Here is a 16,988-nt window from a genome sequence, read left to right as displayed (position 1 = left end):
AGAAAATGGCCCAAAATCGACTTAAGTTTTCAAAAACTAGTTTTGCTTTTAAAAAACTGCAGCAAACTTTTCAATATGAAGTGCATAGAAGTGTGTACACGCACACATTTGAATTAATGTTATTTTATTGTATTGTTTTTAGGAATTAGAGCCAACAGCACTTAATAAAATGCCCCTAACTAAATGGACATGCATGGAGCTGCACATAGAGTTTTCTATCACAGCTACTAAATTCCTGTTGATCAGCTGTTTAGTAGGTGGTGACTGAATCAAACCCTTTCCCTCACCCACAAAGGGCAATTCAGCAGAATTTTTAGCATTGTCTTGAAAAGCACACACAGCCCCAGAGGGAACAGCTCATGTAAAACTGTGTGAATTGGTAGTTCCCCACCAAGCAGCATATATACGTGAGGACGTGCTGCTTCTGCATCTTCAATTACCCCTCTTTGCCCACCTCACTCTGGTGAGAGTTGATGAGGCAGCCCATCATGGAGTACATTCAGTCTTATTAAGCACATACATATTTATTGTGCTTGGAATTCTGTTATTAAAACCTCATTAATGCAATGCAGCTTCAGAGACACTTAACCTGAAAGGTTAAGAAGCAAAAACGTCTTTAACAATACGCTTTAAACTACAGTATATTGAAACTGGGTTTTTTTTGTGCCATTAAATTCATATGTAGCCAATTAGTCTTCATTAAAACTAGAAAGCCTGGTTTTCTAAACATCTTCAGGGCAGCAATTTGATGCAACTATAACCCTAAAATTAAATGCTTGATGTTTTGCTGGCAAAAGGTGTCTGCTTGTTTGCTTTCCTTCAGTTGTATTATGTCCATGAGGTTAAAATAGAATAAAATAGAGTCGGAAAGGACCAACCAATACAGGAATCTTTTGCTCAATGTGGGGCTTGAACCCAAAACCCTGATATTAAGAGTCTCACACTCTACCTACTGAGCTATCCCCCAAAGGTCACTTTTTGGTGGTCAGGGCATACTTGCCCCATTACATGAGAGGGAAAATGCCATCATCAGTCCCCAGTAAAATCCAGTTTCAGAGAAGCCTTCTGTAATTATACAATGAGTATCTTTCAGATTTTTAATAAATCCTGAACAGAAAGATGTGAGAATCATATCTGAATGGAAGGATTTTCACTCTTAATTCTGAGAAAGATGAACTAGGCAGAAGTGGGCAGTTCAATGAGCCACACAAATTCTGGTTATGAATGAATTCCTCCCCTTTTCTTTGCTTGATTGCTGAGAAATTAAGGAAAATGTAAAGAAAAATCTAAGTAGAAAATGTGCCTCTCTAAAATATTTAGGCTTTTAACACCATTTTCCAAGAAAACAAAACTATAATCACATCTTTGTGGCCATTTTAACAGTTAAAACAACATTTCCTTTCCACTAGCAGACTAATCAAAATGAATCTTTCACAATAGATGAAAAATGAGATTGTGACTGTTTCCAGGCTGATAGCTGCTGCTAAAGGCACCTTAAAGGCTAATAAATATCTAACAGCGTAAGCTTTCGTGAACTGGAGTCCAGTTCATCAGATGCATGAAGTACTATTCTAAGTTGACAAGTATACACCCACATAGGGTTGGGAGCAGGGTTATAAGCAGTATATATTTCATTATGAAATGAAATGCTAAAAGTACAAACTGTGACAATTACAGTATATCTTAAATGCACATAAAATCATTTGTGACTATACTATTCATAATTATTAATGTTGCTTTGTGAATAGAGGCTGTAATTATTTTACATCCATTTAAAGTCGGATATAATTATTGTAGTCTTCAGGTCTTTTTTAACTCGTTCCCTTCCAATCTCACTCCTTACTGTTTGCACATTCACACACACACACAGTGTCCTCTAGAAGTTGTTCGACTACAAACCCCATCAGCCCCAACCAGCCTGACCAAAATTCAAAGAGGATTGTGATTTTACAACCTCTGGAGGGGTACCACATTGACTAAGGATGTCCATTAAAGCACGTACCATAATAAAAAAATATTAGGCTTTAAGGTGCCACAATACTCTTTGTCATTTAGCCTACAGTTTACCTATATATTGTATATTAGTAAATAACTGCAAAACATTTTTGAGAAAGAAATCTAAACTTTTGCCAAATGGCAGTAAGAAGTGTAAGCATGAATTCAAGACAGTGAATTTAAATACTCCAATTGTTGTGTTCCTAAAAATTTTGTAGGCAAAGAAGATTTGAAAAAAGAAAATGTTAATGGTTCCCGGAACTTCTTTATGTTAAAAGGATTAACACCAGGAACATCATATAAAGTCCGGGTTGGTGCTGAGGGTCTTTCTGGTTTTAGGAGTTCAGATGCTGTGTTTGAGACAGGTCCAGGTGAGGCACACCATACCAATTCTGCTCTGCATTCAGAATTGTGATGTGTTAAGTGCTGGGAATCTGAAGTAGTGCTATGTTTGTATATTTATATATAAAATTATCCTTTTCTGCTCTATCCAAGGGAGAGCTAAAATGTGTGTCTCATACTCACACCAGCATGTCTTTGGTATGCTCCATGAATTTGTTTTTATCACTTTGCCATTTGTTGTAAGGAAGTATACATTTTTCATGGCTCCTTTTGAGGGGCCCTTTTTAATGCTTTGTTTCTGGATTGTACATTTGTGTTAGCGAATAACTAAGTCTAAGGACATCGAACTCAGATTATCAAACTCGTTCCTTCTAGCTTAAGGATCAATAAAAAATATATTAACTTTGTTGTTCTGATAGACCAAATGTATTAAAACCAGAATAAGTATAGTATTTGGCATGTTTTGTACTGAATCAAATGTAAGAAGGGAGATAAAGAGCTTCTTTCCATTTATCTTTATAAAACAGCAATAATTTAAAGAGGAAAATAATAGTTTCTGTTACCAATATTGATGTCATGTTGAGTGGCATAATCATGTTCTTTATGGAAGTATTTAGGGGGGTGCTGTTGGTACAGGTGTTTCATAAATTGTATATACTCTGCAATATTTCAATAGCAATGCTAAGAACAAATGTTAATTTTATAACGTGGAACACTTAGGAAGATACCAAAGAACCTGATAAAAAGGGCCAGTTTAAAAAGTTAAAATCATGTTCTCTGATTATATATGGGAGGAATGCAAAGTGCTCTTCTACATGCAACCCCATGTGTTCAGAAAGGGTCTGGGAAAATGCCAGTACAGACGAATCCCCACTTCTGCGTCATCAACTCGCGTGTGACTGCCAGGAGTGCCAACTCTAGGGGGACCTTGGGGCCCGAGCACCCACAAAAAAATCTTGTGGGTGCTCAGCATCCACACTACAGGGCCCCCTACACAACTTTCAGTGCCTTGCAAAGCACTGAAAGTCACGTCTGAGATGCTGTTTGAGGCCTTGCAAGACCTTGGAACCTGACCTTTGGTGCCCCAAAGCCTCAGTTCCACTTGTGGATATTTTTGGTACACTCCTTTTGATCTGGATTGGAGAGAGCGTGGCAGAAAGAGCATTTAAAAGGTGTTTAGAGGGTGCTTCCCACTTACGCAATTTTCACTTATGCACATGGGGTGCTGGAATGTAACCATCCCATAAGTAGGGAGTCACCTGTACTCATAACACATGGTCAGCACTACCTATTCTGCAAGTACAAGCTGACAATAAGCTTAAATTCTAGACACACATTTCATTCTTCTCCACTGCCCTAGGCAATCAGTACTGTCTAGTTAAGGGGCTATAATGTTCTTTTACATTATATATTTCCAATGTATGGCTGTTTGAAAAATTGTATGGCATTATGGTAAACTCTTAAACTATGATGTCAGTGTATTTAGTATAGTCATAGTAAAATTATATGATCTGGTCTTAATTCAATTCCCTACAATACCTTTTATCAGTTTCCTTCTGTGTTTATAGCAAAGCTGATAAAATTTAAACAGCAGCATTCACAGCTTTTTTATGTAGAAGTTAATGAAACTCTGGCAATAGGATGACACTTTTCTTGTGACTATTGCTGCAGAAGCCAACTGATTATGGGTGGGGGTGGGGATTTCACACCTGCAAAGCTAAAACTAGACGGCAGATTTCCACAAAAATAGCTCACCTACCAGATAAACACAAAAATAGCAAACCATTGAATCATATAATTGGAGAGGACCTTGTTGGTCAGGTCAGTGGCTTTACCAGAATTCATGGTCCTAAAGAACACTAAATGTCAGAACCTTCCTGAAGAGGTATAGGTGCTCTGATGCAGTGTAGACAGCCCATACCACAGGACACGCAACCTATAGAGGGCCCTGAATGCTAGTGAACATGCAAGGGGAAGTCCTTGTTTAGAAGAACATCTCCTATAGCCCCTTGGACCTTTTCATGCTGTTAGTAGTGGAGAGAAGGTGTGGAGCTGCCTTGCTTGTTCCTTTCATCACCAAGGGAAGGGGAAAGGGGAAATGTGTTTTGGATAGTGCCGGGGACAGTTAAAGAGGGGCAAGAAAGTAGCAGGAAGATAGTGGGGACAATTTCTTTCCATGCTCATGGATTGACTTAGTACAATTCTTCTGCATTTTCCTGAGTTTTATTTATAGGAAATGCAGAGAAAGCCAAACTGAAGAGAAGCGTGGCAAGATAATTACATTGCCATAATGTAGCAGCGAATTGTCATTCCTCAAACTAAATGGAATAATTCAGCATCTAAATTCTTGCTTAGTGACAATAAATATGAGGAGGTAAAATGGGGCAAGGCAGGGTGGTGGTCTGAAACCCCAGATTAGACTCAAATCTACATAACATGTTTGTGGTCTCTGAAAGAGTTCTTGTTCTTCATGATAAGACATTATTTCATATTAATTAAGCGTAGCACGGCCCGTTCCTATGTACTTGCAGCTTCTGTATTCATCAGGGGAAATTAGCAGTGTGCTTAAAGAAAACAATTTGTGCAACACAACTACAAAAGTTTATGTAAACAAACAAACAAAACTTGGGAGGAATCCAGTTGATACCCTTGTGCTCACAGAAGTGTTTTTGATCCAGTGGATGTATCTGCTAATGGAAGAAAAGTGATAGTGGTTATTTTATCCCTGTAGCCTCCAGTACATCTAAAAATGGGCTCCAGAGAGGAGCAGAGGAAAGGAGGAAACAGCTACAATTTCCTCTCTAGCTCATCCATTAACAGAGGCATTGCTGGATCAAAAGCACAAGGGTACCAGTTAGATTCCATCAACTGGGTTTTAGAAATGCGTACTCCTTAGCAGGATAAACAGTATCCTGGTATGCAAGGAATATCAGAAGCTGCAAAAGTAAGTTACTGTCTTTTCTTGTTACATATTTGGTACATTATGCATGGAGTGTTTCGTTTAGTTGGCATGAAATTTCAGAATACATTTGAATGTTATATGTGCATGTCTTCCTTTAATGTTTGACCCTAAACTTAATTCCTCATAACTGCATGTTTGGAAAATTTCAGGTTTCTCTATTAAGAAAATGGACTTTTAAAAATAATAAAATGTTAATATATTCATTGGAAAGTCAAAGTTTTATGTATTTTAATCACTAGCTATGTTGGTGCGTAAGGTTATTTTTCAGATACTTTATAAAAGAACCCCAGACCTTACCATAATCACCTCTTATTTTTATAAAGAATGCATTTTCAAAACCACAGTGCAGTAATCCTGTAGAGTACAACTGTGAAACTTGTAAATATCTACATAGAAATCTTGTTGCACTTCCTTTTGCAGAAAGGTGAATCTACTGTGCATAAGTAATGCCTTCAAGTGGATCATGCTGCTTAATTCCACAGATCAATTAATTTCATATACTGATGAGCAAGTGTAGGAACCTGCTTGACTGAACTAATTTGACTGTCATCGTTGACTTTAAAATCTGCTTTAGGAATGTGCTATAATCTCGCTGGTAAAATTATGCATCCTTTCTGCACAAAGCTATGGACTCAATGACTTTCCTCCAAATTTTGCATTATAAAAATATTAGCCATAGCCACCTCCATATATAGGTATCAGTTAGCAAAATAAGTAGAGTATGCTAAAGAAGCAAATATTACAGATCCATGACATGTGAAGCATGCTAAATAAATCAAATCACAATGTTGAGCATCATTAATTAACCTTGCTGCAAATCCATTCTGAGGTCAAATGTTCTTAGATACCACATTCAGTGTCATTCTTCTGATGCAAAATTAATACATAGAGTGTTTTTACAGAATGGTTGTGAGTGAAATTACTCTAATGTAATGGATATTTGGGAATAATAATTAATCCTTTTCCATTTTCTAGCAAAGGCAAGCCGGCAGGTTGACATTGCTACTCAAGGATGGTTCATTGGTCTTATGTGCGCAGTTGCTCTTCTCATCCTGATTTTGCTAATAGTTTGTTTCATACGGAGAAATAAAGGTGGAAAATATCCAGGTACGATATGTTGCACTGTGAGCTCAAATATTTAATTCTATTTACATTTAATATATTCTCTACTCTTAATTGCCCAAATCCAGATTACTACATCAAGGAACCCAAGTGATTGGGGTTTTTAATAAAATAAAATAAAATAAATAATAAAATAAAATAAAATAAAATAAAATAAAATAAATCTTTTCACAGTAGTTCCTTGGGTCATATCGCAAACTGCCTTGAAAGGCAGTTTTATCCATGCTGAGCAAACTGACTTCTACTGATTCAATGGGATTTCTGTCTCCTCCCCCTGATTTCCTCAAAATCTGGAGGGTTTCCCAACCGCCTGGGGCTGATTTTGAGGGTATGTTGAGGCCTAGAGGCAGCATGAGAGGAAAAAGAAGTTTTGTCGCCTGCATGGAAGTCTTTCGTGTGGGTAGAGCTGCAGTATTAGATAAAACAGTTCGCCATATGGTGTGGGAAGAAACTGGGAGTAGAGAACTACTTGTGCTGCTCTTTGGATCTGTAATTTGATTCAGATTTATTTCTGGAATTTTTGTGAAATCTTAAGAATTTGAAGCAACTTAACTTGGCAGCGATTACAGATTCAAAAGTGTGACATAAATGCAATTATATAGAACTATTGTAATCTTGAGTTCAACCCTGAAAATAATCCTTCCAATTTCAAATAATGAAATTTTCATTTTCTCATGCTACTGATAGAAATTTAGCTTCTATCAGTGACATCTTTGGGGTTGTATCTTCCATTGGATATTTAACATAAAATTGAATTGACATTCCTGGTAGTTTGCTCCGTAAAGATCCAATTGTATGCTGCTGAATTCCAGCGTAGGAATCACAAAGCAGAGGGGCATATTCTATAAAGTCTATTATTACAGGGCATACCCTTGAGCAAAGAGGTTTCCCAACATACCTTCCCCAAAGCATTTTGGATGGAAGAACATTAAATCTTGGTTAGGAACCTAGTATATAACTTCCCCCATAGTTAATAGAAAATAGTTAAGTCTATAGTTTCCTGGGTCATTAGCTTGTTCTCTTCCAACTGGAAGGGATCATACCAGAACTATTTATTGTAACAAGAAGGGCAACCAGTGCTGGTTTACTTTTATAAAGTCTTTTGGGGTATAGTCAATCCCTGGAGTCTTCTCACTCTTACACTGGTTAATTATAGAGGGTTGCTCAGACAGTATTATAGCGTTTTCCCATGAGCCCACCACACAAACAAGATACTGGGCAAAACCTCGCTGAGTAGTTTGCTGCAATCTATGGGCCACCGTACCTCTGGGCAAAGGCATCCCACACTTATTGGGCTCTGAATGAGGGTTATCCATCAAAGGAGCTTCTGTATTTTTTTGTTCTGGAGACTTGGTATCATTAGTGATCTGATATGACCTATTAGTGTCCACTAAAGATGCAAACCTATTAACTATTGGAATTATAAATGGCAGGCATGGTCTGTGTTGCACAAGCAACACGATCTCTTTTACTTTATTTAGATTTGGGTTTATTAGTCATATCTGAGGGTGGGTGAGACCTTTTCCTTCCTTTCATACTGGTGATGATAATAAAACTGGTCTAAAGACAATTCAACTTGATTTAAAACAAATTACGTGGAAATCAAACATACAAGTACACTTCAACTAAAACTGAATATAAACATAAAAATCAGCTAAAGAAAGTATGATATAACTCCTGCAAGTTACAAAGCCTAAAATAATACCAGATACCTCTTTTCTGCTGTTTCTGCAGTAGACGCTTCTTTAGAAAATGCTCTTGCGGAATGCAACCCAAAAGAAAATTGCAGTGTGTTATGATGAAGATCAGCATTCTGTCTGTAGATCTTTATGTTCCATGGATATAGTTGCAGCCCAGTTTATCCTTAATAACAGTAATGCTCTCCTGGATTCCAGGGTGATTCCAGCATGAACCAAGGCAGTCCTCCCCTTTTTATAACTGCAGTAGGAGATGGAGATTGCAAGGGTTAGGTGACTGGCAAACAGCTGCTGCAGCACACAGGGTCCTTCAGAAAGCACACACCCCACTAGGGGTTGGCATGCATCACACTTCCAGTCCTTGCTAATTGTTATCCTTCATTTGTATGTTTTAGTGAAAGAAAAAGAGGATGCTCATGGTGACCCAGAAATACAGCCTATGAAAGAAGACGACGGAACACTTGGCGAATACAGGTAAGCAATTAGGTTAATTCGTACGGGTCATGTCTGCTTGATTTTGAAGAGTACTACTTATTTTTAACACTTGCTCCACACCGTTCAGAAGTATTTAATACTGGAGGTGTTAGTAGCTTCATCAGCTCAGCATCCTCAAACATGATGTCTCACCAACATTAAGAATATCATGTGGTGTCACCCACAAATATATTGATGTAGGACCATAGCCCCATTGCCATTACCATTGCAAGGCAATTCACAGGCATAGATACCAACATAGCTGATAGTTAATGATCCACTTGACTGTAAGGGGAATTTGAAATTCTGTGGGTGCAGTAATTGTGGCAAAGCATAACATAAGGCATGGCAAGGCATGGCAGCATCTCCACTGCTGTAGGAATGTTTCTAGAAGAAGTTGTGGAAGTTCCCTCAGTGTCTCATCGTCTTCTGGTAGCCTTGTTCCCACACAGCCTCTGTGGATTACAATCTACCGGAGCAATCCTATGCATGTTTACTCAGAAGTAAGTACCATTGTGTTCATTGGGGCTTACCCCCAGGTAAGAGTGCAAGGATTGCAACCTATGTGGAAAATCTTAAGATCATACATTATGATCAACCAGAAATGTAAAATACAGATCCAAATTGCAGTATTGCTAACCGAATACTTAAAACAAATTTGGATCCAGGGTTTTACTTCATTCATATGTCTCATATATTTGCTTCCAGTGTTCACTGTGATTTTGGGGCAGTTTTGTGCATGTGTGATTTTTATTTTTACTTATTATTTAATCTTTCTGCCTTATTCCTTTCAAAGCAGGAATAAAGCAAAATATATGAATGTCCTGTATTAAATCCAGGCTTAGTAGTAAAAAATATAATGGACTTCAGCGGTACTCAGATTTTGTTTTTTGTCTTGGTAGTGTAATAATCAAACATAGATGAATTCTAGGCTTCTTGTTCAACAGTAGGAAAAAAATAGCTAAGTGATATATGAAGGGTAAAAATCATCAACTTGAATGGATAAAAATTAGGTGGTAGTTTCAAATTAGCTGAACTTTGTTAAGTTCAAAGCCAGTTCATTGTTATCTAATAAGAATAATAAATTAGCTGTATTTCTTGCCTCACAAAGGCATGCTATTCAAACTACTAATAACAATATATAATATAATTCAAAGAAAGCTTTATCATTTTAATCCAATGTGTTGGTTTAAACAAGAAAGGATGATTTATTTAAAAGGTTAGCCTTTTGTGTTTTGTTTGTGCGTTCTATCATATTTTAAGATATGTTTATGTATCATTTTAAATACTTTGTTTCTTGTATGTCATGTACTGTAGTGCTCTAATTGTCATTTTTAACGAGTTCAGTATATTTTTGTAGCTTTCTATCTATAGGAAATTAGTCTTTCATTTAATTGTTCTAAGCTGTGTATTGTATGATTCTGAATGCCAAAGAATAGGTCCTGTGTTGTTCTATGGCACTTACAATCCAGAAACTTTTAAAGGTGATTAGGTTTTGTATTTCATTGTTGCTGGGTAACAATAATTATAAAAGATTTGGGCTAATAATATTGGCCTAAAGCAATTAAGTATTGACAGAATTGTTCGCAAAGGGAAGTTATTCAAATGCTAACTTGTACCTATGATAGCTTTCTGTTCCCATACTACCTCATAGTCATGCAGAATTATGCCAATTCTCTGGTGAGTTTTTGTTGGGCAACTCAGTTCTAGATGTGATCATCAAATCTATTATCATGTGGGACCTAAGCCAGGATTTTAGTCTATGTCTTGAAACAACTAGCATGTTAATGTGTGAAATCATCTATGCCATCGTCAGTTAGTTGTACGGTTAAGTAAATGATTGCATGAACCTTTACTACCAGATTTTATATATATTTTTAAGAAGTCACTCATCTAATTCATTTTGCTAAAAAATCTCCTTTTAGACACAAGTTCCTGCGGCATTCACAGGTAATAGGATGTGCTCCCTTTTCTCTTTAGAGACAGAGCAGATGCAAGCAAATATTCAAATCACGGGATATGTGTTTGTAACTTTTGTGCAGCCGAACATTGCTACCATTAATCACTTTCCTGGTTCATGCTGCCTCAGGCAGTTCTAAAATATGATTCAGTGTGTCTTTGAGGGAAACTTTTTTTTGTTTTTGTTTCATTTCCCCCCCAAGAATTCGAGTATTTTGAACTTTTTTCATCACTTCAGGTCCATGTTTCCGTGGACAGTAAAGAAAACGGACAAAGGAAGAAAGAGAGAATGTAGCGATGTCACTCGTTTTCCCGAAGCAGACCCTGCCTTTACCAAAGCAGTGTCTGTGTGGTCTCAGAGAGCCAACCTATCCAGAAGGTCAGGAGAGCAATCCTTCATCACCAGATCAGAGACCTCTCACAGGAGAGTCAGGAACTCTCCAAAGCATTTAAAAGTAAATTCCATCTCCCCTTCACTATGTAAGAGGAAAAATAAACCAACGGAATGGCAGCCTGAGGGTGTTTCTAGATACCACACTCTGCGGCAGCAAATAACAGACCTGGATGAAGGGTCAGATTCTCAGGTAGGACAGTGTCCCCAATATCAGCAAAGGTCCACCAAGGGCCCAGCCTCTTCACAACAGTGGTTCAACCACACAATAGGCCCCAACTCAGATTCAGAAGACAACTACAGGGGCCAAGTCAAGAAGGCAAGACCTTCTGGTGCTCCTAGTATTGCTCGTAGTTGCTCCAAGTATGACAATAGTTCACTAATGGCGTCTGTAGTATTACCCAAAACTACTACCATTTTGAAGGATACCCATGCTGTGGCCAAAAATGCTGTAGCTTCTGCCATGCAGGCTGGACCTTCTTCAATAATGGACCCTGAGGCGTTACACACAGTGATTACTGTGGCCTCCTATGAAGCAACTAGAGAGCACTGCCGGTTATCGGTACCTGAAGCTGTGGACAGTGTGGGAAAAAATTCAGCTTCTACAAAAAAGCCTAAATTTCACAGTGACTTGGGGGATGAGTCGCCTCCTGAGAATGAAGAAGTATCATTTGCTTCCTTACTGGAAGTAGAAAAGGATAGTGAGCCCATACGTAGGTTCAAAATGGAGACTCAGAACTACTTATTCAAGCATATTCAGAAAGAACTACAGTTAAAACACCACAAAATTGAACAGTCTGCAGAAAGTAGCATGATAGATAAATCCCTTCCGGTTCATTCAGCTATTCAAAAGCTAATCCATAAAATCTGGAATAAACCCAATGTAAGACATGTAGCTCCAGCAATTCTATATGAACTGTATCCTCTTCCAGTGGACAAAGCTGTGTTTTGGGGGACCATACCCAAGATAGATACTGCAGCAGCCAGTGGAAATGCTAAGACATGCTTCTCTGGAGTTGCGGGCTATGTACCCAAAGATCCACTTGATAAAAAGGTTGAGGCTATGATCAAGAGATCATTCAGCTTAGTTTCAGCCCAGCTTAGAGTACGTATCCCTTTATTCTGCCTATGCGTCTAGGGCTTTATTAGCCTGGCTGGAAAAAGGAGCAAGCAATAAGGGGAGGCACACTGAAGTCACCTTCAAGCAAGGATGTCATATAGAGGAGGGAGAAAGGTTGTTTTCTGCTGCTCCAGAGAAGCGGACACGGAGCAATGGATCCAAACTACAAGAAAGAAGATTCCACCTAAACATTAGGAAGAACTTCCTGACAGTAAGAGCTGTTCAACAGTGGAATTTGCTGCCAAGGAGTGTGGTGGAGTCTCCTTCTTTGGAGGTCTTTAAGCAGAGGCTTGACAACCATATGTCAGCAGTGCTCTGATGGTGTTTCCTGCTTGGCAGGGGGTTGGACTCGATGGCCCTTGTGGTCTATTCCAACTCTATGATTCTATGATTCTAAGTGGAGAACACGTATTCTGTGTAGAATTGCAGCTAATTTCATTCATGATGCTGCCCAGGATTCTCTCGAACTCACAGTTAAAAACATAGCATGTCTCATAGTGGCATGGAGGGCTAGCTGGTTGCGTCATTGGCCCTTGGACCTAGGCATGAAATACCAGCTGTTATCCCTACCATACTGTGGTGGAACTTTGTTTGGAGACGGCTTGGGACAGGTTTTCAAAGATTATGCCCAACAGAAGAAATCCCTCCAACAGCTGAAAAGGAAAATACACTGTTCCACTTCTTTTCTTTATTATCCTCACAGGTGTCACACAGCCTATCAGTTCCCCACTAGGTTAAAAAGAGGGAAAGGTTTGCGGTCCTTACATCTCATGAATATGAAAGGGTATAACATTCAAAGAAGTCACAAATGTACCAAGAGGAGACTTCTGGCATAAATGCTTTCCAGGAAGCAAAAATAGTTTCAGTCAATAAAAAGCTGACACAAGGGGAATGAGAAACTATTTCACATGGTTTCTTGTCTTGATCAATTTTAAATGCAGTATCAGTTTTAAACTCTTTCTGTATCACTCTCGCTGCCTCTGGTCGATTGCCTTCTTTTCACTAGGGGAATAGGGGAATAAGTAGATTATTTAACCAACTGTTTCATTTGTTATCCATACTGGATACATTCCCCCCCCCCCGATTTACAAGGGGATATAGGAGTCTCAAAGTGGAAACACACACACACACACACACACACACACACACACACACACACAGTGTTAGTGATCTAGACTGAGGTATACAAGATGGATGTATACCATAATCATAAATATCTAATTAGTACTTTCTGTTTTGCTCAGCCAGCACAATATTTAAAGTCTCTCTGTAGAGTTTGACTTCTGGTTTCATAAAATTCACAAAGGGGTCCCCTGCCCCTGTTTTTTAAAATTGTGTTCAAAATAGTAGCCCCAGCACTTCTTAGCTCCAACAGTTCTGGCTGAAATTAACCAACCATTCCTATATCATTTAAGAAAACTCAAGTTCCTAGGTCATATACTGTATTGTTAGTCCAGATAATCCAGTTATTTCATCTCAGTGGGAGTGGCTGCAGTGCCTACGTTCCTATAATACAACAGCTTTGTAAAACTGATTCAGAGGGACTTGTATTCCCTTGGGCCATTTTATTATCTAAGAGTGCTTCATATCCAGACAGACTTCCATCATTGCCACAGAATATTTTTAACATGCGCTTGCTTCTTTAGACTGATTTGAAAATGCATTTCATATTGGTATCTTCGCAAAGTGGTGCATTACTAAAAAATTAAACCAATAACACCTGCCAGCCAATTCAACATATCCTACCTTTACAAGAAAATCAACACTGCAATCCTGAACATATTCTTCTATTAGCATTTCAAACATTACCAGTGCAGCATGGCTCCTTCTCCTGCCACTCAAGTAATATAGGGGCCCTGTGATGTCAGAGTTTGACCAGCACTCTGGCAATTCCACCTTTAGGAGTTTCATTCTCAAGAGCCAAATAGTTATATAGTCTTTATCTGTAAAACTGATGCAAATTTTATACATGACATACCCCAGGATACCCTGAGCTTCACAGTCAAAAACCTAGTATCTGTCTCAGTATCCAGGAAGGGGTACTTTTCCTTAGTTTTGAAAAACTTTGAATGCTATCCTTTAAAATTACTTGTTTTAACAATGGGGAAATCATTTGTAAAAACATTTGCAATATACTTCATATTCTAGATATTACTAAAAACTAAGCAATGCAGAGATTTATTTCATAGGAAGTGATTCGATTGTAACTGAAATAATGTAGGCCTACTGAAGCCAATTTGTCAAAACAAAATCCCTAGTGAGATAAGGTAAATTTGTAATTATCCTGACGGCCTTTTAAATTGTTTTATAGCATAAAATTTATACTTCTGGGATGTCAAAAATTGGTCCTTTATCTCCTTTCTCTTCTGGTCCCATTGATTTAGGCATCTTGTAGATATTGGAAGCATACCAACATATCCGGATTCCGATTCTGTATATTAAGAATTAGGATGAGATCAAAGCAGTTTAATCTTTTTCTCTTCAAGGCATTTAGGAAAAAGTAGTGCATACTGAATAATTTTGGGTATCTCTCTATTTCCCCCCTGAAGTGAGAGACAGTTGTGCTCTCAGAGCCACCATTAAAAGCTGCCAGTCAACTCAATATATCCTACCAAGTTCCTTTCTTACTGTATTCTTCCTTGTTCCAGTGATTTTTTTAGCTGAATATAGTGCTAATCATATTTTGAGTTATTTTGCATGTTGATCTGCACAATGGGTGCATGCACAGACAAACCAGCCTTCTGCTTTTTGACTCGTTATTGCATCTGCCTGCCCCTGAAGTGAAAAGATTATTAACAGGTGATGAATGCAATGTCATAGGAATGATGTGACAAAGTTTACTAAGAATTTGTAAAACTTTTTGATGCATTTCTTTTACTGCTCTGTTTCACCCCCAAATATTATTTGGCTTCTGTTTACTTATGCCCTTTACAGCCATCTTCTCACTTTGTTATGTACCGGTATCTCATCCATCACCTTCAAGTTTGCTATTTGTTTCATAAAACTCATAACAGTAAAGGGAGGAAATGGTTATGTATAAGTAAAAAGAGGGAAGTTCTAATTTGGCCAGAGAGCTGTTCTTCCACTGAAGGAAAGCACTTTGATCCAGTGGAGGCTTCCATAAACAGAACAACAAGGGAACAGATTTTTGATCTTCTGCCTCCTGTCCCCTGTTGCCAAGTCTATTCTAGACTTTTTAATTTTTTATTTCTTTGGAGCAGCATGGGAGGTCCTGCTGGGGTGTGGGGCTGCAAGAGAAAGGGGAAATTGGCAGAAAAATACCTTCTTTAATTCACAGAAGCCTTTGTTAAATCAAAGAACCTTCCATCAGGGAAGGGCCACAATTAAATACATCACAACATGAGTAACAGGTGATATATTCAGAACAGACCCCCCCTGAAATAAACATTAATTCCATTAATTTCAGTTCTACTCTGATGTGTAGCTAACATCTGATATCACCTTCTATAATACAACTTTTAGAATTATGTTCTTATGTAATATAAAACTTCATTTAAACGTTGCTCAACTTATTAGTTTATTAAAACTGACTTTCTACTTGTAAATAGCAAGTATTGGAGCGAACTTGCTATTGTAATGCCTCATCTGACAATAAAATTCATATATCCTACAATCCATATTTTCTTTGTAATTGTTCCAGTATTCATGCTACTTACTGATATACTTGGAGGAGGGGGAAAACATTCTGTTTTAAGTTTTGAAGGATATTTTTCAGTTGTTGATCTTAATTTCAAAGATTTCAGTATGTAAGTATTCATCTGCAAAGGAAGTCAATTTTTAAAAAATTGTATAGGTTTTGAGGCTATCTAAGCAGGAAAAGAGAACATTCCTGGTATTATATTAAATCATCATTAGAAATAACGCTGCTGTAAAAATGCCAAAAAGCCACAACCCTTAATGTGGAGCTCTTTAAAGTCCACAACAACACAATCAATCTTCCTTCTGAAGTATATTTCTTAGCAACAAATTAACATTAATTTTCCAGTAAGAATCAAGACTTTGGTTCTCCTCCCAGGAGACATCTGGGAGACATCTTCCTTTCTGTGCATCTTCAATATACATTAACAGTTATCTACATTAACAAATTTGAAGGGCAAAGAATATGCCATCTTGAAGTAGAGAGCAAAACATTCTTTTGTACAATGTATCATACTTGAGTAAGTGATATTGTGTTATTCCTGGAAGGAATCCCTTTTGAGTTAAAGGCAAAATCTAGAATTCAGCCGCTAAATTCCCATCTATAGAATATTTTGAAGACATGTTTTACTTAACCACATGAGCACAATGGATTTACTTCCATGCCTCTTTTGGTGTGGCAGAATCTGCTTTTATTTGTATAGACAAGCTTGTTCTTTAGGCTTTTTATTGATTGTGCCAATTGCAATTGGTTTTAGTATTTTTTTGTGTTTGTAAGTCGCTTTGAGTCATTTCTATGCGTAAAGCGACTAATAAATATTCATCTTGGTAATGTGATTCTCTTATTTCTGTCTGTGCCATGGCAAAAGGTGTTTCACATTCTTTCGTGAATGATACAGATTAGGACATCTAAATACATTTAGGTATTTAGGTGCCTTAGGTATTTAGGTGCCTTGAATAGAGTGCCTCTGAGTGTGTGCAGAGTTTCAACTCAAGCAGTGTTTTAAAAGATCAGCAAGACGCCTAACCATATACAGAATGCCTTTTTTGTGGTCAACATTCATTGGAACTTACTTTCAAGTGACTTTGTATGGGCAGGAATGGAGAATCTGTAGCCCCTTGAGTTGTTGCTGGACTACAACGCCCATCATCCCTGATTATGAGCCATGCTGGCTGAGGCTGGTGGGAGCTGGAGTCTGGCAATAGCTGGATGGCTGCTGGATTAATTCAGCAGTATTGGGAAGCTGCTCTAGCAGCACTTGTTCCTGC

General features: G+C 37.9%; 2 protein-coding genes across 38 annotated transcripts in view; both read left to right on the top strand.

Moving 5' to 3' along the window:
- NRCAM (neuronal cell adhesion molecule) overlaps positions 1–16,988 on the top strand; it is a 139,218-nt gene that overhangs the window by 112,892 nt on the left and 9,338 nt on the right. For 19 of the 37 annotated variants that reach the window (XR_014516580.1, XM_083463315.1, XM_083463346.1 and 16 more), the window contains 3 exons: positions 2,214–2,366; positions 6,275–6,406; positions 8,514–8,592. Coding sequence is in view for 36 of the 37 variants with exons in the window: in XM_083463315.1 (XP_083319441.1) it covers positions 2,214–2,366; positions 6,275–6,406; positions 8,514–8,592 (364 nt within the window). In the remaining variant the exon portion in view is untranslated. Of the gene's footprint in view, positions 1–2,213; positions 2,367–6,274; positions 6,407–8,513; positions 8,605–16,988 lie in introns of all 37 variants that reach the window. The other 18 variants (XM_083463339.1, XM_083463326.1, XM_083463330.1 and 15 more) reach the window with 3 other exon arrangements.
- Positions 10,695–12,168, top strand: LOC310688146 (uncharacterized protein; the record flags this gene model as incomplete). Its single annotated transcript, XM_083464270.1, is given in 2 exon segments — positions 10,695–12,050; positions 12,052–12,168. Coding segments are annotated over 2 exon segments (1,473 nt in total), but the record flags the coding sequence as incomplete, so codon positions are not given.

Source organism: Podarcis liolepis, assembly GCF_965112155.1.
Source record: "Podarcis liolepis genome assembly, chromosome: 10".
Classification (NCBI taxonomy): domain Eukaryota; kingdom Metazoa; phylum Chordata; class Lepidosauria; order Squamata; family Lacertidae; genus Podarcis; species Podarcis liolepis.
Note: the sequence above shows the minus strand (reverse complement) of the source record. Positions and strands in the feature narration are given on the sequence as shown.